General features: G+C 41.7%; 1 protein-coding gene across 2 annotated transcripts in view; it reads right to left on the bottom strand.

Annotated features, from left to right (window-relative positions):
* agla (amylo-alpha-1, 6-glucosidase, 4-alpha-glucanotransferase a) overlaps positions 1-25,907 on the bottom strand; it is a 40,816-nt gene that overhangs the window by 7,345 nt on the left and 7,564 nt on the right. Inside the window, exons 5-26 of one of the 2 annotated variants that reach the window (XM_017490940.3) lie at positions 25,079-25,282; positions 21,615-21,796; positions 21,376-21,487; positions 19,974-20,100; positions 19,613-19,715; positions 18,566-18,663; positions 17,666-17,805; positions 17,007-17,194; positions 15,451-15,574; positions 14,340-14,503; positions 13,336-13,437; positions 12,864-13,019; positions 11,967-12,117; positions 10,494-10,618; positions 8,985-9,097; positions 8,624-8,758; positions 8,196-8,326; positions 7,820-7,956; positions 6,716-6,849; positions 5,775-5,950; positions 5,460-5,562; positions 5,108-5,333 (exon numbers count right to left, since the gene is read on the bottom strand). In XM_017490940.3, the coding sequence (XP_017346429.3) occupies positions 5,108-5,333; positions 5,460-5,562; positions 5,775-5,950; positions 6,716-6,849; positions 7,820-7,956; positions 8,196-8,326; positions 8,624-8,758; positions 8,985-9,097; positions 10,494-10,618; positions 11,967-12,117; positions 12,864-13,019; positions 13,336-13,437; positions 14,340-14,503; positions 15,451-15,574; positions 17,007-17,194; positions 17,666-17,805; positions 18,566-18,663; positions 19,613-19,715; positions 19,974-20,100; positions 21,376-21,487; positions 21,615-21,796; positions 25,079-25,282 (3,131 nt within the window). Of the gene's footprint in view, positions 1-5,107; positions 5,334-5,459; positions 5,563-5,774; positions 5,951-6,715; positions 6,850-7,819; positions 7,957-8,195; positions 8,327-8,623; positions 8,759-8,984; positions 9,098-10,493; positions 10,619-11,966; positions 12,118-12,863; positions 13,020-13,335; positions 13,438-14,339; positions 14,504-15,450; positions 15,575-16,088; positions 16,213-17,006; positions 17,195-17,665; positions 17,806-18,565; positions 18,664-19,612; positions 19,716-19,973; positions 20,101-21,375; positions 21,488-21,614; positions 21,797-25,078; positions 25,283-25,907 lie in introns of both variants that reach the window. The other variant, XM_017490941.3, reaches the window with a different exon arrangement.

Here is a 25,907-nt window from a genome sequence, read left to right on the forward strand (position 1 = left end):
CCACACTACACCCACATCACACCCACACTACACCCACATTACACCCACACTACACCCACATTACACCCACATCTCCCACACTACACCCATACCTCCCACACTACACCCACACCTCCCACACTACACCCACACCTCCCACACTACACCCACATCACACCCACACCTCCCACATCACACCCACACCTCCCACACTACACCCACATTACACCCACATCTCCCACACCTCCCACACTACACCCACACCTCCCACACTACACCCACACCTCCCACACTACACCCACACCTCCCACACTACACCCACACCTCCCACACTACACCCACACCTCCCACACTACACCCACACCTCCCACACTACACCCACATCTCCCACACTACACCCACACCTCCCACACTACACCCACACCTCCCACACTACACCCACACCTCCCACACTACACCCACACCTCCCACACTACACCCACACCTCCCACACTACACCCACACCTCCCACACTACACCCACATCACACCCACACCTCCCACACTACACCCACACCTCCCACACTACACCCACACCTCCCACACTACACCCACACCTCCCACACTACACCCACACCTCCCACACTACACCCACATCTCCCACACTACACCCACACCTCCCACACTACACCCACACTACACCCACACCTCCCACACTACACCCACATCTCCCACACTACACCCACACCTCCCACACTACACCCACACCTCCCACACCTCCCACACTACACCCACACCTCCCAAACTACACCCACATCTCCCACATCTCCCACACCTTCCATACTACACCCACATCTCCCACATCTCCCACACCTTCCATACTACACCCACATCTCCCACACTACACCCACAACTTCCACACTACACCCACATCTCCCACACCTTCCATACTACACCCACATCTCCCACACTACACCCACATCTCCCACACTACACCCACATCTCCCACACTACACCCACACTACATTCACATCATCCATACTACACCCACATCTCCCATACCTTCCATACTACACCCACATCTCCCACATCTTCCATACTACACCCACAACTTCCACACTACACCCACATCTCCCACATCTTCCATACTACACCCACATCTTCCATACTACACCCACAACTTCCATACTACACCCACACCTCCCACACTACACCCACACCTCCCACACTACACCCACACCTCCCACACCTCCCACACTACACCCACACCTCCCACACCTCCCACACTACACCCACATTACACCCACATCTCCCACACTACACCCACATTACACCCACATCTCCCACACTACACCCACACCTCCCACACTACACCCACACCTCCCACACTACACCCACACCTCCCACACTACACCCACATCACACCCACACCTCCCACACTACACCCACATCTCCCACACTACACCCACATCTCCCACACTACACCCACATCTCCCACACCTTCCATACTACACCCACATCTCCCACATCTCCCATACTACACCCACATCTTCCACACTACACCCACACCTCCCACACCTTCCATACTACACCCACATCTCCCACATCTTCCATACTACACCCACAACTTCCATACTACACCCACAACTTCCACACTACACCCACAACTTCCACACTACACCCACAACTTCCACACTACACCCACATCTCCCACACTACACCCACACTACATTCACATCATCCATACTACACCCACATCTCCCATACTACACCCACATCTCCCACACTACACCCACATCTCCCACACTACACCCACATCTCCCATACTACACCCACAACTTCCACACTACACCCACATCTCCCACACTACACCCACATCTCCCACACTACACCCACACCTCCCACACTACACCCACATCTCCCACACTACACCCACACTACATTCACATCATCCATACTACACCCACATCTCCCATACCTTCCATACTACACCCACATCTCCCACATCTTCCATACTACACCCACAACTTCCATACTACACCCACAACTTCCACACTACACCCACATCTCCCACACTACACCCACATCTCCCACACTACACCCACATCTCCCACACTACACCCACACTACATTCACATCATCCATACTACACCCACATCTCCCATACTACACCCACAACTTCCACACTACACCCACAACTTCCACACTACACCCACATCTCCCACACTACACCCACACTACATTCACATCATCCATACTACACCCACATCTCCCATACTACACCCACACCTTCCACACTACACCCACATCTCCCACACTACACCCACATCTCCCATACTACACCCACAACTTCCACACTACACCCACATCTCCCACACTACACCCACATCTCCCACACTACACCCACACTACATTCACATCATCCATACTACACCCACATCTCCCATACCTTCCATACTACACCCACATCTCCCACATCTTCCATACTACACCCACAACTTCCATACTACACCCACAACTTCCACACTACACCCACATCTCCCACACTACACCCACATCTCCCACACTACACCCACACTACATTCACATCATCCATACTACACCCACATCTCCCATACTACACCCACAACTTCCACACTACACCCACATCTCCCACACTACACCCACATCTCCCACACTACATTCACATCATCCATACTACACCCACATCTCCCATACCTTCCATACTACACCCACATCTCCCACATCTTCCATACTACACCCACAACTTCCATACTACACCCACAACTTCCACACTACACCCACATCTCCCACATCTTCCATACTACACCCACAACTTCCATACTACACCCACAACTTCCATACTACACCCACAACTTCCACACTACACCCACAACTTCCACACTACACCCACAACTTCCACACTACACCCACATCTCCCACACTACACCCACAACTTCCACACTACACCCACATCTCCCACACTACACCCACATCTCCCACACTACACCCACATCTCCCACATCTTCCATACTACACCCACATCTCCCACACTACACCCACATCTCCCACACTACACCCACATCTCCCACACTACACCCACATCTCCCACATCTTCCATACTACACCCACAACTTCCATACTACACCCACATCTCCCACACTACACCCACATCTCCCACACTACACCCACATCTCCCACACTACACCCACATCTCCCACACTACACCCACATCTCCCACATCTTCCATACTACACCCACAACTTCCATACTACACCCACATCTCCCACACTACACCCACATCTCCCACACTACACCCACATCTCCCACACTACACCCACATCTCCCACACTACACCCACATCTCCCACACTACACCCACATCTCCCACATCTTCCATACTACACCCACAACTTCCACACTACACCCACATCTCCCACACTACACCCACATCTCCCACACTACACCCACATCTCCCACACTACACCCACATCTCCCACACTACACCCACATCTCCCACATCTTCCACACTACACCCACATCTCCCACACTACACCCACATCTCCCACACTACACCCACATCTCCCACACTACACCCACATCTCCCACACTACACCCACATCTCCCACACTACACCCACATCTCCCACATCTTCCATACTACACCCACAACTTCCATACTACACCCACATCTCCCACACTACACCCACATCTCCCACACTACACCCACATCTCCCACACTACACCCACATCTCCCACACTACACCCACATCTCCCACATCTTCCATACTACACCCACAACTTCCATACTACACCCACAACTTCCACACTACACCCACATCTCCCACACTACACCCACATCTCCCACACTACACCCACACTACATTCACATCATCCATACTACACCCACATCTCCCATACTACACCCACATCTCCCACATCTTCCATACTACACCCAACTTCCATACTACACCCACATCTCCCACACTACACCCACATCTCCCACACTACACCCACACTACATTCACATCATCCATACTACACCCACATCTCCCACACTACACCCACATCTCCCACACTACACCCACATCTCCCACATCTTCCATACTACACCCACAACTTCCATACTACACCCACAACTTCCATACTACACCCACAACTTCCACACTACACCCACAACTTCCACACTACACCCACATCTCCCACACCTTCCATACTACACCCACATCTCCCACATCTTCCATACTACACCCAACTTCCATACTACACCCACATCTCCCACACTACACCCACATCTCCCACACTACACCCACATCTCCCACACTACACCCACATCTCCCACACTACACCCACACTACATTCACATCATCCATACTACACCCACATCTCCCATACCTTCCATACTACACCCACATCTCCCACATCTTCCATACTACACCCACAACTTCCATACTACACCCACATCTCCCACACTACACCCACATCTCCCACACTACACCCACATCTCCCACACTACACCCACATCTCCCACACTACACCCACATCTCCCACACTACACCCACACTACATTCACATCATCCATACTACACCCACATCTCCCATACCTTCCATACTACACCCACATCTCCCACATCTTCCATACTACACCCACAACTTCCATACTACACCCACATCTCCCACACTACACCCACATCCCCCACACTACACCCACATCTCCCACACTACACCCACATCTCCCACACTACATTCACATCATCCATACTACACCCACATCTCCCATACTGAACCTACATCTCCCATACAACACTCATCATAAACACACACCACCCATACGATACCCACATCTACTATACTACACACCCATCATATATACACACACACACACACACACACACACACACACACACACACACACACACACCACCTATACCCACATCATAAATACATGCATACATACATCCCATCAGACATACTACACCCATATCATACATACTACACCCCATCATGCATACTATACCTACAGCTCCCATACAACACCATCATTCATACTACATCCACATACATCATGCCCTACACCTGTGTGTGTGTGGTGTGTGTGTGTGTGTGTGTGTGTGTGTGTGTGTGTGTGTGTGTGTGTGTGTGTGTCTCTCACCACAGTGCCCGGTGCCTGAGGCAACGAGTCATCTGTAGGGTACATCCTGGAGACAAGGCACTGAAGAATACTCACTCCATCAGGCACAAGGGTGCAGTAATCCTGAATACACTGCAGCCACCACCACACGGCATCACGGCAGTTATATCGTGCAGCTACACCCTCGCCGAGCAGGTTGGGGATCAGACCATGCCGCAGAGTGCCAGCGAAGGACAGGATGATGTTCCTAAGAGAGACAGGGAATTTGCAACTCAAACTTTCAATACTGTCTCTCTACAGATCCCAGACTGCAGAATACACAACGGCTTCTAGGTTTATTTCGGGATGATTCAGTAACCATGCTGTAGATTACCTGGCCTCCAGGTGACGACCAGTGAGCAGCATGAGACCCCGCAGGGCAATGAACGTGTCTCTGCCCCAGCAGCGGAAAATTCCAGAGGAGAAATGAGGCAAGCCTGACAAAATGTGAATGAACCAGAAATATCTACATTATTATCCCAAAATACACAGATACCTCACCTAATGTGAGCTGATATAAAGAACTTTTATTTAACTCCTAATACTCAAATCATTCACTCATCTTTGGCATTTTAACCTGTTCAGGATTGAGGTAATACCTAAAACTATACACACACATAATATTTGTGATAACGTGTTGCTGAGTAACCTGCTGCCATGGAGACGCAGTACTGTTCTTCCTGCTTGGTGATCTCATTGATGCGTCGTGGGACATCACGCAGTGCAGGAGAGAGTGGTGGAAGAGCAGGAAAACGACCTACAGCACACATCTGCAGTGAACCCAGGGCCAGCAAACGTACGAAGGTTGAACCATCCTGCACAAAACTAATGTGCGCACACACACACACACACACAATAATAAATCACTGAGCTTAAAGTCTGCAAACATTTTGTTTATACAAATTTTAAATAGTATTAAACTTGGGTATATTTCCATATTTTCCTGAATTGCAACAGGTCTGTGAATAAAACAAATATCCATTTAAATTCATTACATGTTCATTGCATTAAACGTGCACTAGTTAGTATTTTAATTGTTATTGTTAATATTATTGACATGGAAATCTCGGAGTACCAATCAAACACAAAGCAAGTGTATCATACAAAACAAAAGCTCGTCAAAAAAGCCCAAAAAAAAAAAAAAAAAAAAAAAAAAAAAAAAAAAAAAAAAAAACCACACGCCCTCATCTTTACAAATGTGAACAATTTACAGTATAGATGGTCTGCGTTGCCATATAAGAACACAACCTGCTGCAAAAAAGAATAATTTACTAAAAGAAATAAAAAATGAGGAGCTTGTTTTCCAAAGAACCGACCAAGCACAATGAGAAAATAGAAAGTTAGCTAGCTAGCTAAAAATGTTTATGAACTCTCCTGGCAACTGCTGGAAAGAGTTCCGATTTATTTACATTACTGGAGATGAGCTGCATGTAAATGCATTTTACATGCACCTGAAGCCTTACTGCTAACATCTGTATCTGGAGGATATTTATTCTAAATTGCTATTAAATTGTAACAGTAAATTTCCATCAAACTGTGATGCATCAATGTTAACGTGAAGCTGGTTAGTTAAGATAATGATGGACTGACGGTGACATCTGTGTGAAGGTAGCGTCTAGGGCTTTGGTGTATGCTCCAACCAGGATGGCGTCGAAGTAGCAGGGGATGAGGTAGCGAGGGATGTGTTTCAGGTAGCCAAACATGGCCTGGAACCACTGACCCACCTGTAGAAAATAAAAAGAAAAGAAAACCAAAACAAATTTTCCTTTTCATTGAAGTTTGCCTATAAACAATCCTTAAAGTGGATATGTTAAAGGTTTGCTTCAGTTACATCATCATACAACCTTATATGGGTAAACCACCCATAAATAATTTCTTGCGTTACAAAAAGTGACAGCTGTCATTTCCCTTAGAATAAATGAAGATCAGGGTAACTTCACCTTAAAATTCTTGGACTCGCAAAGCTCAAGTTCACAGTTATTTGGTTTCTTTTTTCCTCTTCTCCAATTTACCCTGCATAATCCAATTAGATACTACAATACAATATTACAGGGTGTCCCAAAAGTCTCCATACACAGAGGCGCACACATAATATAATATAATATAATATAATATAATATATTACACACACAATAATAATAATCCTAGTAATCTCCATGTCTGAATTGCCTACATCACTCTCACCCCTCCAGTAATAGCTGGTGTATGGTGGGCGTTCTGGCACACTGTGGCTGCCGTCGCATCATTCTCATGGTTGGATTGGGACAGTGTCTCAAGGTTGAACCCGAAAAATGGCAAGCAAGTCGCACGCACACACACACACACACACACACACACACACACACACACACACACACCTGCCAAACTTATCACCAAATTCAAAAAGACTTGGAAGTGTTTTTACTTAGAAGTGGACGTCCACGAGCATCCACTGACGAAGGCACAACCGACATGCTGCTGGCAAACATAGTCCCCTATATATGGAGACTTTTGTAACACTGTATATATTATAATACAAATTTGTAGCATTTAGTAATTAGCAGTAACGGTACAGTACTACTAACATCCAATCATTGGATTGTAACCCACATCTAAATTCAGACTTGTACACTGCATAGTACATCACAACTTGTTTACACATTATGGTTTATAGAAATCTAGCACTCGCTGTGTTTTGGCTCTCCGGGTGCTCACCTCTCCGAGTGCTCCTCTGCGAGCCACCAGTCGGTTACTGACATAATCGATCATCCAGTCTCCCTGCCTCAGGTTATCACAGAACGGGTGGCCCAGGTCGTTCTTAGGTCTGATGTCAGCCATCACTGAAATCATTCCTGTGAGTGAAATACACATACCTCAGACACAGCACCTGACACACCTTAACATTACAGTTAATCAACAAAGAGGTCTCTGTGGAAACCCAAGCACAGAGAAATGAGCAGAATTTCTGAAAGTGTTTACACTCACACTCTTCGTGAGTTAAAGGAACAACAGACAGATTTCATTTACACATTTTAGTATCCATTTTAGTATACAGGAAACAGGATACATTTGGGCTAGGCCTAGGCTGTACCTTGCAGGCCACCGTACTTGAGGGTTGTCCATCCAGGGATGTTATAACAGCCACCTCCGTCCTCCTTCTCCTCCTCTTCACAGCGGAACAGCAGCACATTCAGTTCAGCCAGAGTCAGCTTCTCCATGATCCTACACACAAGAGAAACATGCAATTTAATATTCCGTCCAACTCCGTCTTTAACCCTTTCATTCGGTCATCCTTAGATTTTATTTTTAAAAGTGTCTTTTTAAAAATCTCTCATTCATCACTGTCAGCTAATTGCAAGCTCAGCATTTTCTTCAGATGTAGATCAAATACATAACAGAAAACAGACAATAAGTAAAGGTTGATTTATGCATCTTTAAAAGTGAAGATTGGCAGCCAGTGCATCACAAAGCCATCTCAGAGTGTGTGTGTGCGCGTGTGCGTGTTTATATCACACTTACTGGCTCAGTGGGGTCTTGAGTATGACTGGAGTGTTCTTGTCCAGCACACTTCCTGCTTTGTACTCGGGGTTAAACTGAATGAGGTGAGTCCTCAAAAACCCCACAAGGTCCTGTGCCTTCGGATCCAAACTCACTCTGGAGAGGCAATAATAATAATAAAAAACATATCTACACACCCCCCACATTTACTATATACAGCTAATAAAATAGACAGAATACATAAACGTATTTAAAAAAATATAAAACAAATCTACAGCATTATATATATATATATATATATATATATATATATATATATATATATATATATATATATATATATATATATATATATATATAAAATCTGCATTATGTTCAGAACCTGAAAGCAATGACGCTCCCGGGCGTGAGACGCTCGAACACTATCTCCTGCACAAACTCGCTGCGGCCTCGTGACGTCACCCCAGCCTGCTTCACCACACCGCTGTCTTTCAGCTGAGACACAAAACACACCACCACTGAGCAAAACTACAGCACTGACCAAGTCAGTCTGTCTGTCAGACTGAGTACTGTATAGATAAACAGGGCAAACCATCACCATAACATTTGTGTTAAATATCCATACTGATTTTCACGCCGAGCGCTCGTCCATAATCTGTAACTGGATTACGGGTACTTATGAGACCCTTGGAAAGGTTTTAATTTGCAACTACAGTCATGACGAATTTGATAATGTCTCAGGCGTCAAGGACATGAACAATATTAACCAGTATGTACTGCAGAGGTCATTTAAAAGAGCAGGATGTTAATATTTAGAGCCCTCTAGTGCCTTTACTGCACAATTACAACCGCAGTAAAAACACTGACGAGCCTTCATCATCCCTCAGCCAGTCCCACTTCTTTTGCTTAAACTAAACATGTTGCCTTTTAAGTAAAAATGAGAAGCTTATTTTTTTGAAATTTCTAATTCAGGGGTTTCTATACTAGGGGTCACGACCACACACAGGGTCACTTGATTTACAAACGAGGTCACGAGAGACATTCACAATCTCCTCTTGTTTTATTCCCTAATTTTACAAAAATAGATAGTATATTATAATATAATTTATTATAAGTATAGAAGAAGGATTTTAAACCTACAGAGAGGTCTGTTTTGCGTAGCAGTCTTCTGCATTCATAAATGCTTTGGAATACAAGGTCAGAGTTTTAGATTTCAATATAAACCACATCACTTCCCACTAGACTGCTAAGGAATATTCCTGTGCTTTTAGTCACGTTTTACTTATGTTGCACATGTGCATGTTACTAACATCATAATAAAAACGTTACAGTAGTTGTAAATCATAAATGTGTAATTTGAAAAATAGATAAATAATAATAATAATAATAATAATAATAATAATAATAATAATAAATAAAAATAATAAATAAAAATAATAAATAAATAAATAAATAAATAAATAAATAAATAGATAGATAGATAGATAGGGAGGTCAAGGCTTGGGGTCACAAAATTCTAAATATCCAGTAGGGGTGGTTTGCCCAAATGAAAGTCTGCAAACCCTAATTGTAAATTATCTGAAAAACAAAAACCTGAAATAAAAAACAAACAAATCCATTTTATGGCAAAAATTACAAACCACAGATTACAAATCTTTGAAATGATATATGATGATTGCTACTGGTCTAGAAACATCTTTAATGTATTTACACACACATTTATATTATATAAAAATAAAACACTGCCATTTTAAATTCATTCAAATATTACACTGAAAATGCTGTGCTTCAGAACTTGAAACGAGGAGAACGTGTGTGGGGGAGTGTGTGTAATTTTACACACAGCCACTGTGTTATGTGATCGGACCCAAAGCGCTCATTAGACACTAACCTGGATGTGCTCTTTAATCTCCACTGTGAACTCAGGCAGGCCGTTAATGCTCTTCTCATCTTTTTTGTAGGAACTGGCCTGAGTCTCTACTGTACGGGCCTCCAATACCACCTCCTCTATCTTACCTGAGAGAGAGAGAGAGAGAGAGAGAGAGAGAGAGAGAGAGAGAGAGAGAGAGAGAGAGAGAGAGAGAGAGAGAGAGGGGATTTAAAAGAGAAAAAAGAGAAGGACCCAGCTAAAGAGGACAGAATAGTTTTGTAACCAAATAACAACTTAATTTGCAATTTATACCACAGTACTGTTGAAGTCTAGATTCTGATTGGTCAGAAGGAGTTACATTTTTTATAACAGCGGCTCTGACAGTATTGTAGCCGCTAGACAATTTTATAATTAATGCATTTGTTTGAATATCTTTTCCTTACACAGGGACCTGTATGGTGATTGTACCACATTTATTTAAAAAAGTGTGAGATCACTGATATGGTGATAAGATTATTTTTTTCAGGATGTGACTGACAAAAACAAACAAACAAACAAACGGAAAACAGAGGATGGTGAGGGAATGACTATTTATACAGTGGATATGAAAAGTCTACACACCCCTGTAAAAATGGCAGGTTTTTTTTGATCATGTGAGAACATTTTCCACCCTCAATGCCTTTGGTGTTCCTTGGAACATCTAATGTTTTGGAAATTCTTTAATACCCCATTCCTGATCGATATCTTTCAATTAGTAAGACACCGTACATGCTTTGTAAGCTCTTTGCAGACCATGGCTTCAGCAGTCAGATGAAACCAAAAAGATGTGAAGAAACTTCTACAGAAACAGCTTGTCTTTATTTGGAGTTAATCAGAATAATTTCATTGATGACAGCTGTATGATAAATACATTTCAACATGAAATTGAAGTCATCTGAACACAGTCACATCCACAATTATAAAAAGGTGTGCACACTTCGCAACCCGGTTTAATAACTCTTATTTTTCCCCCAAAAAATTGTCCGTTTTTCACTTTTTTATATTAAAACGTTCTGACATGATTTAGCTTGGTTTCATGTTTTTAACATCATAAAAACCTGCCATTCTAACAGGGCTGTGTAGAGTTTTTATATCTACTGTAGCTGTTATAACGTAATGACAATTAACCAGTTTCACAGACATTCCACAATATTTTACCAAACAACATACGGATAAAAATTAGGACGAGTCATTTTTTAATAAATGAAAATCTGCAGTCGTGGGCAATTTACTGTGATAAAAGAAGAATACAAGAGCCGTCAAAGGAAAATAATACTAAAACTTTGTGGTTTTATACAATACAACTATTATTTATAGTTGTAACAGTGACTCCACTTTGTGTTGGGCCATGTCAGTTTTACACAAAGTTAAGCTACCATCACTGGTGTTGTGTGTAGAATGCTGTTCTGTGAGACTCAAGAGTTTCCCGTGTCATTCGGCATACACGAGGCTCACCTGGGATGAACATGGGTGGAACCTCGAGTGCGTATTGGTGTTGTTTGGGGTTGCGGAAGGCGGTGCGACACACAGCCACGACAGACTGGTGTGAACTCGGAGAGTGACGAGTCACGGCAACAACGTCTTCATCCACCTGATCCACAAACACCTGAAGAGAGGGCACACACACACACACACACACACACGTTACATATACATGCTCATCTGTAAATAACCTGAGAGAGGACACACACTGTGTGTGTTCCAGTGCTTTATGTATAACATTCATCTACAAACATCCTGAGAGGGCAGTGTTGGGGAGGAGCTAACTAAAAGTAGCGACGCTGTCCAGTAACGTGTTAATTTTTCAAAACGTGTAGCGATGTAGCGCGACCAATCGTTATGTCTTTTGTCTAATAACAACGGTGCTCTTCATTGAAGATCTGCAGTGCCCGCTTGCTTCACAGGAATTCAGAGCCTCGTTGTAGATCACTTCCTGTCCATGTGAGCATCTGATGGACACGTAAAATGACCAACCATAGTTTGTTACGTGATGTATGGGGCGGGCAAATGATAACATGATACAGTGGTTTTCAAAGTGGGGGCCACCAGGGGGCGCCCGGGGGGCCTCAACAATTTGGTCGGAGCCACCAAGCCCATCCCTCCCACTAGTGTGTTTTCTCTTTCTCACTCTCCGACATCCCCACCCCCCTCACCACTCACCCGTGGCCTTATTTGTTAAAGTTCATGTGCCTTAAGGAATCAAATAATAAATCTAACACCTTTATATGTAGTCTTTGCAAACCAAAGATTAAAATACTTCGTCCAATCCTCATCCTCATGTGGCAACACACACTACACACACAGATTTAAACACACACTCTTCACTCACAAATACACGCACTGTGAGCTCACCTGGTTGAAGCCGTGAGCTGCGAGCTCCTGGTGCAGGCGGTTCAGAGCCAGTTTGCCGGCGACGATGCCCGTCCGTAGACTGACCTGACCGGGGCTGGGCTGCGTGGCCCGCGGGTTCCACTTCTGATAAAAGCGCTCCTCGGTCACCACCGAGATCTGTTACACAGCACCATGCACACACACCGAGTTACACTTCTGTATCTCATTTGACCCTGTGATATGAACATGTCCTTAAAGTAGCTTGATGAAAATGCAGGTATGGAAATTCACGAATATTTAACATTGCTCATAAAGGCTGGTTTTAGTGTGTGCATGTTTTTACTTTTGTTTTGTTTTTTAACGTTGACCTTGTAAAGCCATCTGTGAAAAGAATTACGTAACCTTTTTATTGTTCTTAATATGATAATAAAACAGTTCCGATGCCGAAAACGAGTCTGCTGTTAGTGTTCTGCAGTGAGGAGTCTGATCTTACCTGATGAGGTACGAGCTCGTCATAGCCTCGGGTGCTACCTGTGGCACAGCAGGCCATAGCGACGATAGCAGAGCTAGGCAAAGAGTCGAAGGCAGACCGGATCTGCAACACACACACACACACACACACACACACACACACACACACACACACACCTTATTACTAATTTATATATGTCTGACATATATACTTCAAAATACAAAAAGGAAGGAACCTATTGAAATGATTCTAAGGGTGCGTCTCAATCGGCTCCCTAGTTCAGTAGTCAGGGCACTGATCAGGAAGTCAGCCATTTTAAGGGCAGTCTCAATCCCCAAACACTTCCAGTACACTGGAATGTTTGCTCCCTAAATAATCCCACAATGCACTGCAAAAACCAGGCAGCGTCAATGCTCACCATATTCCCTTACTGAAAATGACCATGTTTTCTGAAGCCTCTCAGCTCAATAAAAATGCCAGAGACTGAAATTGGAGCTACACTACATAAATGACAATATAGGACATTATGAAAACATAATACAATCAATATAAGATTATTTGGCCTTTTTCTAGATTAAATTGTTGTATTGGTTTATTCTTTCTAGAAATAAGACACATGACATAAGCAAAACGATCTGATTAAACCAATTTCACTCCTATCATTAGTGAACATGTCTACAAATAGGCTTAATAATCGTATAATTTTCATAGGAAATATTAATTAAATGTAACTATAAACATATAAAAAGTATGAAATGTAGCTCTTGAATTAAGTTGCATTGCATCGCTCTCCATAACATCACCCCGTCATTGATTATTTTCCTATAACAGTATGCCTCACCATGTTTTATCCCTTCTATAAATATCATGTATGCACTTTGAATGTGCTCTACAGATTTTTCTCAATAAGTATGAACTTCTGTTATTGGATACCTCTTAACCTTCTGTAAATAAAATAGGGAAGCCGGTGAGGAGGAAATGAGACGATGCACTTGATTCCTCTGTGTTAATCACTACTGGGTTACCTGGATGGGACACTCGTTGTCATGTGTGATGTCCAGGAACATGGCGTGGGCGATGCTGGGCACCAGAGGACGGAGGCTCGGCTGCAAGAAGGCTCCTACAGGCTCTCCACCGTAACGGTACACCAATCTACCCTCCTCATGACTGTCTCCGGCGCTCATCGCCTCTGTCACACACACAGTATATGAACAATTCCAACACTATAGAGGTCATACAGAGGTCAAGTTATAGACTAGAATACAAGGCTTTATTACACATTTATCCCGCAAACTAAATTTAATCAATATCCTGGAACTCTTGGATGATGCATTTAATTAAGAAGCACATTTCTGCATCTTTATATGGAGCTTATTCTAGGTGCTACAAGCTTGAACAAACTATACTTAATTAAGGAATAACTCCCTTTAACATGAATGGGAAGCACAAATGCAAAACCTATGTCAATATGCTTTGTTAAAGGAACACTAAACAAGCAAACTAAACAGAATTACAAACACAACATCATACGAACAGTTCTTGTGTAGCGTTCATTTGCTGTTAGCCGTATTAGTGTTAGAGTGAAACACTCGCTAGTTTTTAACTTCTGTATTTAGATTGATCCCTCGTCAGTGGTTTTATAGACACGCCTCCAACGTAGCTTCACATCCTCATAAAATCATTATGAGGAGAAGTTGCACGTTAATAGGAGTTGTAACATGACTTAACTTTTAAACAGTTGAATATCTGAGTGTCCTTGAAAGTAGTTGAACCGCCATACATTTTGTGGGCAAAGCTTTGTGTACGTTCAATCGTTCATCTTGTTCAACTCCACCTATTTAACAGTCCGAGAACCCCAACAAATCTTACCTATAATGCACCTTTAAGCAAGGAAAGCAACAATTTTTTTTTTTTTTTTAAATCTCCATACTGTAGCCAGATTGAATTCATGAATACTTAAACTAGATTATAGTATATTATGGACTCAGATGGTCATACTTCATGACATTAAATGCTGCATAGCTCAGGAATTCTCGTAGGATATTTTTCAAGTAATAGTTCAAATGATTGCAGCTCATGATTTCCTTATAACAGTAAACAATTATACTAGATTTAATTAAAGTTTAAAAGTTATACCTCTGATAAGGGAGGAGATGCCTAGTCTAGTGACAAACACATTGTCGAGCTCCTCGCTGCCTGTGAAGAGCTCAGCCACCACGTACAGGTCGGGTCTGATGGAGCGTGCTGCAGCCAACATGAACTATAAGACCGCATGGCCAGGGGTTAGAGAGAGAGAGAGAGAGAGAGAGAGAGAGAGAGAGAGAGAGAGAGAGGGGCAGTGGAAGGTGTGGAACAAGAGTGGTAACAAAAAAGAAAGAGAAAAAGTAAGAAAGATGGAGAGAAGAAAAAAAAAAAAAAGGGTGAGAGACGAAGAAAAAGAATGCGGAAGGAGGGCAAGAGCTAGAAAAAGAGGAAGAGAAGAAGGAGTGTAGCAGAAAGATAGAGAAACAGAAATGAAGGAAGGGGGAGCAGGTAATGAGTTTATGTGACAGTAAGGACATGAGCGAGAGGAGGCAGCATGAAAGACAATGTCGTCAGTGTTTTTAGATGGACGATCGAGAAAAAGGGAAAGTGGACAAGAGAAAGAAGGATGAGCAGAAATCGGTGGAAGTGAAATAGACAAGAGGGGAAGAAACAAAAAGACACAGAGACTCGGTTAGGACAAGGCCACATGCGCACACATGCACAAACACACACACACACCCCTGAAGTACCTCGGATCAGACTGGATATTCCCAGGCGGTTAACAAACACATTGTCAAGCAGCTCGCTGCCTGTAAAGAGCTCAGCTATGACATACAGATCGGGCCTGACCGCCCGGGCCGCACACAGCATGGCCTGTAGAGTGAGAACACTCCGTCACTGTCCACAACACTTCCTTACACACAAACAGGTTCTTTGGTAAATGACGCCAGATGTAAAAATGGCGTTTTTAAGGAATAAATAAATGAATGAATGAATGAATAAATAAATAAATAAATAAATAAATAAATAAAAATAACTACTACTACTACTACTACTACTAATAATAATAATAATAATAATAATCCTAAGTGGTCAACATTTTCGAACAGAATCTTATTACAGCCAATTATGTCCCTGTGGCTGCAGTTCTACTAGACATTATACAGCATGTAGGATCTACAGCACAGTTATGTTAAAAAATAAATTCCTGTGTGGAAATAGCATAATAAGTAAAATGATGTGTAATATATCTCTCTCACACGCACACACTATCTTGTGAAATTCTTCGCTTATTTTGTTTTACAGTGTAGCGCTACTGCTGATAATTGTTGCAACACCACAGACTCATTAATATTGAGATGCGAATGCAACTTTAAATCTGACGGGCCTGATAGAGGGATTAAACCAGGACTGTGGCAATGCTACACTGATGCACTACAGCAACACGACTAAGACAATAACTAAACTAGACTAAAGCAGAAGTGCCGTTTCCCATGGAGTAGCAGTATAAGCATTATGTAAAATAAACACACATGCTGGTGTATATACACAGTACTAAGCAGTCAGAATTTAGATGGTCTTTAGAGTCTTATACTTGGGATTGATTCGTGAGAATATTTACAGAACTCGGGTTTCTGATCCAGCCCTGGTTATTTGTGCGAGTGTACCTCGGCTACGTGCAGCGGCGTGGAGTGGCAGTTGTCGAGACGGACTCCGGTGAAGTATGTAGCTGTGATCTCGGTGTATTTCTGCATGTGCGCCCACAGATACGGACAGTCCTCAGGCTTACTGCCGTATCGAAGCTTCACGCTGTCTCCCCAACAGATCAGCTCTCGCCTGATGTACACGTTAGAGCCTGAAATAAAGCAGAAGAGCAGCTTTCAGACCACTCGAGGGAAAGTACTCAGCATGACAATGTTAAAAGTGGTATGCTACTCTAAAAATGTGCAGATAAAATCATAAAAACACTAGCTCCATGCAGTTTCGATCATAGACACTCGGTCACAAAGAGAAATAAATCAAATTCGTCACTTTTTGTAGGTGGAGTTAAATGGCTAGCTAATTCTGATGTGTGCATAGGATTTACCTGACATCACTATATTAACTTTAGCTAGATTCTATAATCAATATTTGTTGTTTACATGCTAGTTTCTTAATCAGAATATCGTCTTAATCAGGTTAATATCGGATCATTGTTGTCCATGTGAACGTACAGAGTGAGCAGGTGGGTTAACGGTTAACAATCCACAAAATGGCTATAGGATGTAAACCTGGTTCCTAATTTATTTCAGTTCAGGCCTGGTTGCCAGTTGAATTCAGTTCTGACCTGGTTCTGCAAAGTTCCTCAGTGGGTCGTCACCCATCACCCAGCCATTGTGGGCCAGAAAGTGACACGCTTCGTCCGGCTGGTCGATGAGCAGAAGGTCCTGCTCCAGAGTCATGTCCTTAAACGGGAATGTGAAATACCTACACACATATGAATTTAAATAAAGAAAGAAAGAAACTCATTTATTTATTTATTTGAGAGTGCTGACATCAGCAGAGAGGTGCTTATCAAACTGTTTTGGAAAGTAGAGCGGTCTGCCTGCACTCTCTACGTTTTTGTCGATAGCAGGAATGTGGCTGTACAGTTTGTAAAGTTGTTTCTTAGGCAAGCTACAATTTCATATGGGTCATATTATGGGTCAGCTAACGTTAACGCTTTATCATCAGTAACTAACCTGCTAGGTAATCAGCCTGCCTTAGAGGTTTCTTCTTTGTTAGCTAGCTCGATAGTTAAACGAATACGGACAGCTCCAGAATTATTGGCACTCTTTGGTAAAAGGGATATGAATAAAAATGTCTGTGGTAAATTAGTTTAATCTCACCTTTAACTGAAGTAAATTTATTTGAAGAACAATAAAAACACTCTTTAAAAATATTTAACAGAACACCAAGTTTCAAGACATTGGGTACATGTAGCTGTAAACCTAATTTAACTGGCCTATGTCCTTTTAATGGACTTCCAGTGAAGAAAGAAAGGAGACAAAGTGCAGAAAATAAGATTCAAGTTCTTAAATGATCTGTCATTTTAAGATTCCTGTAAATTCTGGTACTCCTCATGTCTCCCAGCACATGAGGCAGATATTAAATTCTTTAATTGCAGACAGTATCTCATCTGTGGTGCTTTGTTAAAACTTTGTTTCAGTGTGAAACGGTGCGTTTCAGGGTGGTTTGATGATGTTACCTTGTAACCAGTGGATGTTTTCTGGTGACGGGGCCGAGTTTGGGGCCGTGATCTGCCAGGCGCTCATAAGACACTGTACCCATGGAACAGTTGGTAGCCTGAAAAGAATAAATAAAGCAGAACACAGAATAAGCAGAATGACTTCTCTGTACTAGCATGAAGGAAACGTGAGTTCTACGTGCCTCACTGTCATATTCAGTCATCTACTCTTATGTGAATTTTCTTATAAGGCAACAAAGTTATTTTTTTGTTTTTGTTTTACTGCATCTTGCACTTTATCCATACACTAAATTTCACTCCCCACACAGTTGTCTGTAAATTTCGTTTAATAGCTTTGTGCTGTTGTAACGTGTATGGTTAGTGCACATATCCTAAAAAGGCTTCTTTAATTATATAAACAATAGCTCAAGAACAGTCCATCACCCAAGACACGTTAATTATTTAGTCCTGCACTGGTGTTACATGGCTAATATAGATAATAAGAAACAGAAGTCAGTCTCAACTAAAATATTGTCTGTAAATATCCACTTCAAACCACACTCCGCTAGTCAGTGATGTTACACTGATGTTTTGATATGGTTTACGGCACATGACGACTTACTGTAATCTATAAATATGAACAAAATGTCTCTGTGTAGTTGAACGTTATGACGTCGGCCATCTTGGACAAGCAGAACCTCGTTTCCTTAGCACAGTTTCTCACAGTTTGTACGCAGAATTGTAGCAAAAAGCTGAAAGTTATGTGGATGATCGAATGATCAAAAATAATCTCATGTAACTTAACTTAACTTGCTGAGAGAACTACACTTCCATTACTTGTTAGCTATATTAGCCTCACCGCTTCAGTGCAGAACTAAAGCATGTCGTAGATAACTAAAATCACAATAGGGTTCAAAGAGAAAACCATGTAAATATGATTTAGTGCAAAACTATTTTAAAAATAAATACTTTATCCATTACGGTTTTTATTAAATTTTTAGGTTCAGTTACGAAGTTCATACAGGAACCATACCAAAAAAACTCTGGTGTAACAGTAGCAGCTCTGACCTGCTCCTGATGATAGTTGATTTCTCGATACTGTTCTCCGTTCAGCTCCTCCAGCCTCTTCCTGAACCAGTTACAGCAGTCCTCTATGGCTCCTGGACTGTTCCTATGATCGCACAACACGATTCACATCAGGGACAGTGTCAAGTACCAAAAAATATTTACTCATACTCAGTCTAGAAAAAAATGGTATTGATGCAGCCCTAATGAAAAAAAATTATTCCATCAAACATGAATGGTTTTGGAATGTAAGCATCCAATCCTTGCCCCTTTCAGTGGTATCAAATGCACCGGTAACTGTCAACACACCCTACACAGAGGGAAACTCCAAGCCCATAATCAGTACACTTTATAACACACTGACCCGTTGGGCACAAAGAGCTCCAGGGCTATATTTAAGTCCACTGAGCTCCCAAAGCGTCTGTACTGAGGGTCCTGGATGATCCTGAACTGCTTCTTGCCATCCATTTTGCTTCGGTCAGATTTGGCCCCTGGTTATAAAGGGATAAACACAGATTGAAAGGTCACGCTGCCTAAATGATACAGTGCAAAAATAAATAATTTTAAAAATTTCAGGCATTTCACACTTATTATGACCCTGATTGCATTAATTAGTATTTTTAAGTTATTTCTTTTAGTCTGTAGCTTATTATTTATTTTCTGTATCACTGGCCTGGCTTGTGCAGATCTATAACCATCTGTCTCTTTGTTATAAAGTATTGAAAGCCAATCATTTTTCACCATCTATTTGAGAGATAAATACTTTTCTACCATTAAAAATAAATCAGTCCACACAGGATTATACGGATTTTTTTTTGTGATTGCTGTGGCCAAAATACTTGATTTTGTTGCGGCTTTTTTAAAATATATGTTTTTTTTGGTGAGTTTTGTGCTTTTATTGCAGAAAACTACTCGAATTGGAGAAATTGCAACTGCACGAAATCGTTTTGCACGCTCGTTCACGGCGATGTCTGTTGGTAAATGAGACCTTTCAGCTGTACTCATGTTTGACACCCGTAAATCGAAGAGGGCTTTGGCTGAATGTGTGTTGTGATGATGTCACATGACACATCTTATCCCAAATCTGCGGCAACTCTGAAAAATTGCAAGCGCCTGATAATATTGCGGAGTTAACTTGATTATATAATACTTTCTTATAAGCAAGTTTTTGGTCAAAGATAAATAGTTACATCAACTCATCGAGAGAAAAATGGGGATCACTGTGATTAATGTGTATTTTATACAAATTATTTTTGCCCAGTCTCTACAAGGGTGCCAAAATTTATGGCACTGACTGCAGACTTGGGATGAGCAAGGCGACAAAAATATCACCACAATTTTTCAGACATTTCCACAATAATGACATACAGGTTTACTCACAAACTGCCAGTACTACTGTGTTTGAAAAAAATGCTATAAAATCAATCCATTTGTTTATTATTAATAAACAAATTTAACTAATTTAAATGTTTGCATTTTAAAAAGAGCATTGTTATTAATAAAAAAAAAACATTTTAAAAAGAAAAACCATTTACAATGATCAAGATGTTTCCACTCAGTCAGTGATTATATTTATTAAAAAACAAACAAACAAACAAAAAAAAACACAATATCCAAGATATCTTAAAAAAAAAAGTGTGTTGTTACATAATCTATAATGATATTTATATTATGCATCATATCAGCCAGTTATACTGCAGATATGCGCAACAACTGCGCAATGATTTCTTCTTTATAACAATTTTTTTACCCCCTTTCAAACTCACCAGTTTGGAGTAAAATCCTGAACTGCTCCACTATTGGCTCAACTTTGACCTGGAAGAACTCCCACAGCTTAATCATAGGAAACACATCCTGCCAGAAGATTCCACGGATGGCCTAAAAGCAAGAGAGTTAAAACCAAACTTCCTGCCTCTGTACATACAAGTCTCTCTCTCTCTCTCTCTCTCTCTCTCTCTCTCTCTCTCTCTCTCTCTCTCTCTCTCACACACACACACACACTCACATTGAGGTGTTGTTCGTTGCGTATGAGGGCTGGGATTCCGCGCTCGGTGTATTTCCCGTCAGCGATATCGCAGGTGACGTGCCACAGCGCTCTGTCCAGCACCCACGCAGGCCTCAGGTGGGGTGAGTTCACCAGGTTATAGCCACACTCGGGGTGTTTCTGGATCCACACGCTGTTCGCAGCTACACGAGGCAAACAAAGCGCAGAGGATCATGGGAATTTTATTTAATCTCTGGTCTGTTGGAAGTTGTCATGGAAGCATATATACACACACACACACACACACACACACACACACACACACACACACACACACACAATATATACACAAAGAAACATCACATACATAAACACAAATGAAGATACAGTAATATATACACAGAAAACAAAACAATGGTTTATAGAAATTATAAACGAATTAATTTTTCACTACAAATTTTCATCTATGATGTGATTTTTTCCCCATATTATCCGATATTGAGCTGTTAATCAAGGCACTGCAACAGCATTAACACACTGCCTACTACAACCATGTGAACAATGCAGCCTAGGAATGTGCTCACCATCACTTTACTGGGATTCCATCTATTTTTTTATTTTTCTTTAACAGAACAGATTTTAGATTTTAATCCAGTTTTAAAAAGAAAGTAGAAATATGTGAAACCAGAGCATCTCAACTTGCACTCGCACGTTTCTCTCTTCACACAGTGTAACCTCTTTTTTTTAATCAAATGATCATGATAATGCAAACGGTCTTAGTAGTGCATTTGTTTAGATGCTGGGGATATTTATTACTGGGTACTAATCGCTTAGTCCCAGTGTTTTTTAGAATGCAGGGAATTATTTAGAGCCAATCAAACAATGATATACTGTATTTCTATAATATAAATAGTATCAGAAGGCGAGGTTTTGTGCTTGTGGCAAGAAAGTTATACAGTTCCCTCCACTAATATTGGCAGCCTTGATAAATATGAGCAAAGAAGGCTGTAAAAAACTGTTTTCATTGTTTAACCTCTTGACCTTTGGTTTAAAAAAAAAAGAAAGAAAAAAAAAAATACTCTGCTCTCATGGATATCAAACAATTGCAAGCTGTACACAGTTTTTATTACACATACACACACACACACACACAAAAAAATTACCTATAATTATTAGTCAGTACTTTGTGCTACCTCCCTTTGCCAAGATAACAGCTCTGAGTCTTCTCCTATAATACCTGATGGGGTTGGAGAATACACGGCAAGGGATACAGTATCTCTCCAGATCCTTCACATTTCGAGGTCCATGCTGGTGGACTCTCCTCTTTAGTTCACTCCACAGGTTTTCTATGGGTTTCAAGTGAAGGGACTGGGATGGCCATGGCAGGACCTTGATTTTGTGGACAGTAAACCATTTTTGTGTTGATTTTGATGTATGTTTTGGATCATTGTTCTGCTAGAAGATCCAACCACGGCCCATTTGACGCTTTCTGGCAGAGGCAGTCAGGCTTTCATTTAATTAATTGACATATAAAAATATATATATCCTTTAACAATGCTTTTGACAGAGAATGTATTGAAATCATTCTCATGGCTGGATCAGGAAGCTGTCACAAGGTTGCGATGGACTTCAACAGGAAACATGGCAAGCACATCACAGACACAACATTGTTGCCAAACTGGTTAGGGTCACGAGGTACAGTTACTCTAGCACATGCACACACAGTCTCTGTCTCTCTCTCTCTCTCTTCCACCTCTTCAGCAATGTGACATTTGGCTGAAGGTGAAGATAAAGTTTCTCACACTGGGTGACCTTTAAGTGCTCTAAGTGATGTGCATGTTTTAATCCTTCCCTCCACATGAAAAGTCCTCACGATTATTATTACTAAAAATATTTAAATAGTCAATAAGAGCTACACTAATTCAGCATGTATGCTTCTCCTCTCAGAGCAGTGCGAGCTTTAAACACATTAATGCTTCAGAACTGACACTTAACACCGCTCTAGCTCCAACAACGATCACTTCATAACGATTAGTGGGAAAAGTTAAGGAACGCTATTCTGTGATTGGTTCTGAAGTCCAGCTCTCAGGCCTCATTTGGAGATCCACCAAACAGCAGAGCTGCCAAACTTCACAAGCTTTCAGCGACGGGGTGGGGTGGGGGTGGGGGATTTCAATAACGTTGCCACAGTGACAAGACCAAGGTATTTTTGGAGCTGAACTCAGCACACAAGCTGCTGTGAAATGCTGCACTGTATCATTTAGGCAGTGTGACCTTTCAATCGCTCTGAACCACAATTAACGGTGTACTTTAAGAATAAGAGCCTGATGAATTAAAGTTTGCACTTATTATCTGCACAAAATAAATTATGGGAATAAAGAACTGTTTATATGCTACAAAATGTTTAAGGTTATTATTTATTTTATTTTTTTAAAACACTGGGTAACATTTGGGTTCTGTGTTAAAATCGCTAATGGTGATTTATAATCCATGATGATTGTAAATATTTGCTACTACTTAATATCTAGAGAGTTGCCTTATAACTCAAAATTAATCCACGCAGTGATTTACCATGAAAAGTGTTGCACACTACTGAACGTTTGAGATCCTGTAGCATACAGTTGCAATCAAAATTATTCAACTCCCATTACAAATCAGGTTTATTGCCAAAATGTACAGACTAAGCTCCTCAGGAACGCTGCCAGAAGCGACGCATCTTGTTACAGCAGGTCATAACAGCAAAAGGGTGCTCTACTAAGTATTAAAGATGCTTGCCATGAGGGGGTGGAATAATTTTGAGACTGGAGAGGTCATTAGAACTTGCATTTTCAGTTGAATTTAGGGAAACCATTTGACGCATTCATTGTGTTGAACTATATCAATTGCTTTTGTTTGATTTGTTCATTGCAAACAGCTAGAAGTCTGTACATTTTGACAATAAACCCGATTTGATTCAATGGGGGTTGAATCATTTTGATTGCAACTCTTTATGACTTCCATCGTCATACTGGTCTATTTTCATTTTGCTTCACGGTCTCCTACATTCCACAACTCCGTTCGACTAACCTCTGACGGTGGTGCCAGTGAGGTTTAGCCCTTGCTAGACATAAAGTGCGTGATCCGGCAGCACTTTAGTCCTTTGGTCTGTCCAGCTCTCTCACCTCTTCATCTGTACACCCCACTCAGATATCAGATAACAGATCAGATTCCAAAGCTTCATCTTTCATGCTAATACCGCCGTCAACATTATCGCGCAGTCAACGTCATCTCGAATCACTAACTAGCCGAGCAGAGTTTTTGCCGTAACACACTGCATTCTGGTACTTTGAGTTTAACGTTTGCCATCTCCACTACTTCTACACTGGATTTCTCATCGTAATGACGTTTAACGTTGCTGGAATTTGGTGAGTAAGAAAAGAAGATGTCCTTCAGTGCAGCACACAACCACTACATGAATTTACAAAATTGCACGCTCACACACACACCTGTATGGTTGTAAACAACATCAGTAATGCAAAGCATGTTCCACTCGTTCTTCATCTTCTCCAACAGGTTGCCTACATCGCTCCAGTCATACTTCTGGCCCGGATGAGAGAAGTCAGGGTTCAGCTCCAGCTGATCAGCCAGAGAGTAGCAGGAGCGTGACTCACCCAGCGTCTGCAGCGGTGTGAAATGGATCATGTTATAACCTGTAAAGATACACACATTTCAGATTTCCAGCATACTCCAAAAACAACAGCAAGGAATAATTCATCTTTATGAGCCAGCAGTGAAGACTGGACTATCCTTTTTCACCAAAATTACAACACACACTATTAACATTTACCATGAAGGGCATGTTCCAAATATCAATACAATGCTGCTTTGAGGAAAATTGAATTCTCTAATCACCCTCGATGTACTCGATCAGCCAAAAATATTTTAGTTTTGCAGTGGTGCAGCTGCAAAGCTGATGAAGAGACCAAATAACGGATGTCTATTTCATCAAAGATATTATGTAAATCTTCATAAACAGTTAAGGTCATAAGTTTACATATGTCTTGCAGAATCTGCAAAATATTAAGAGTAAAAATAAAATTACGAGTCCACAAGACAAGACACAATAATAACTGAATTTACACAAAAGAGTTCATGAGTCTTGTTTTTTTCCCCCCCGAGCGGTTAAACTGCCCACAGTTCTTCAGAAAAATCCTCCAGGTCCTGCACATTCTTTGCTTTTCCAGCATCTTCTGCATATATTTGTCCCCCTTTCCAGCAGCGGCTATATGATTTTCAGCTCCATCTTTTCACACCGAGGACAGCTAAGGGACTCGT

The sequence above is a fragment of the Ictalurus punctatus genome, chromosome 17, assembly GCF_001660625.3.
Source record: "Ictalurus punctatus breed USDA103 chromosome 17, Coco_2.0, whole genome shotgun sequence".
NCBI lineage: Eukaryota > Metazoa > Chordata > Actinopteri > Siluriformes > Ictaluridae > Ictalurus > Ictalurus punctatus.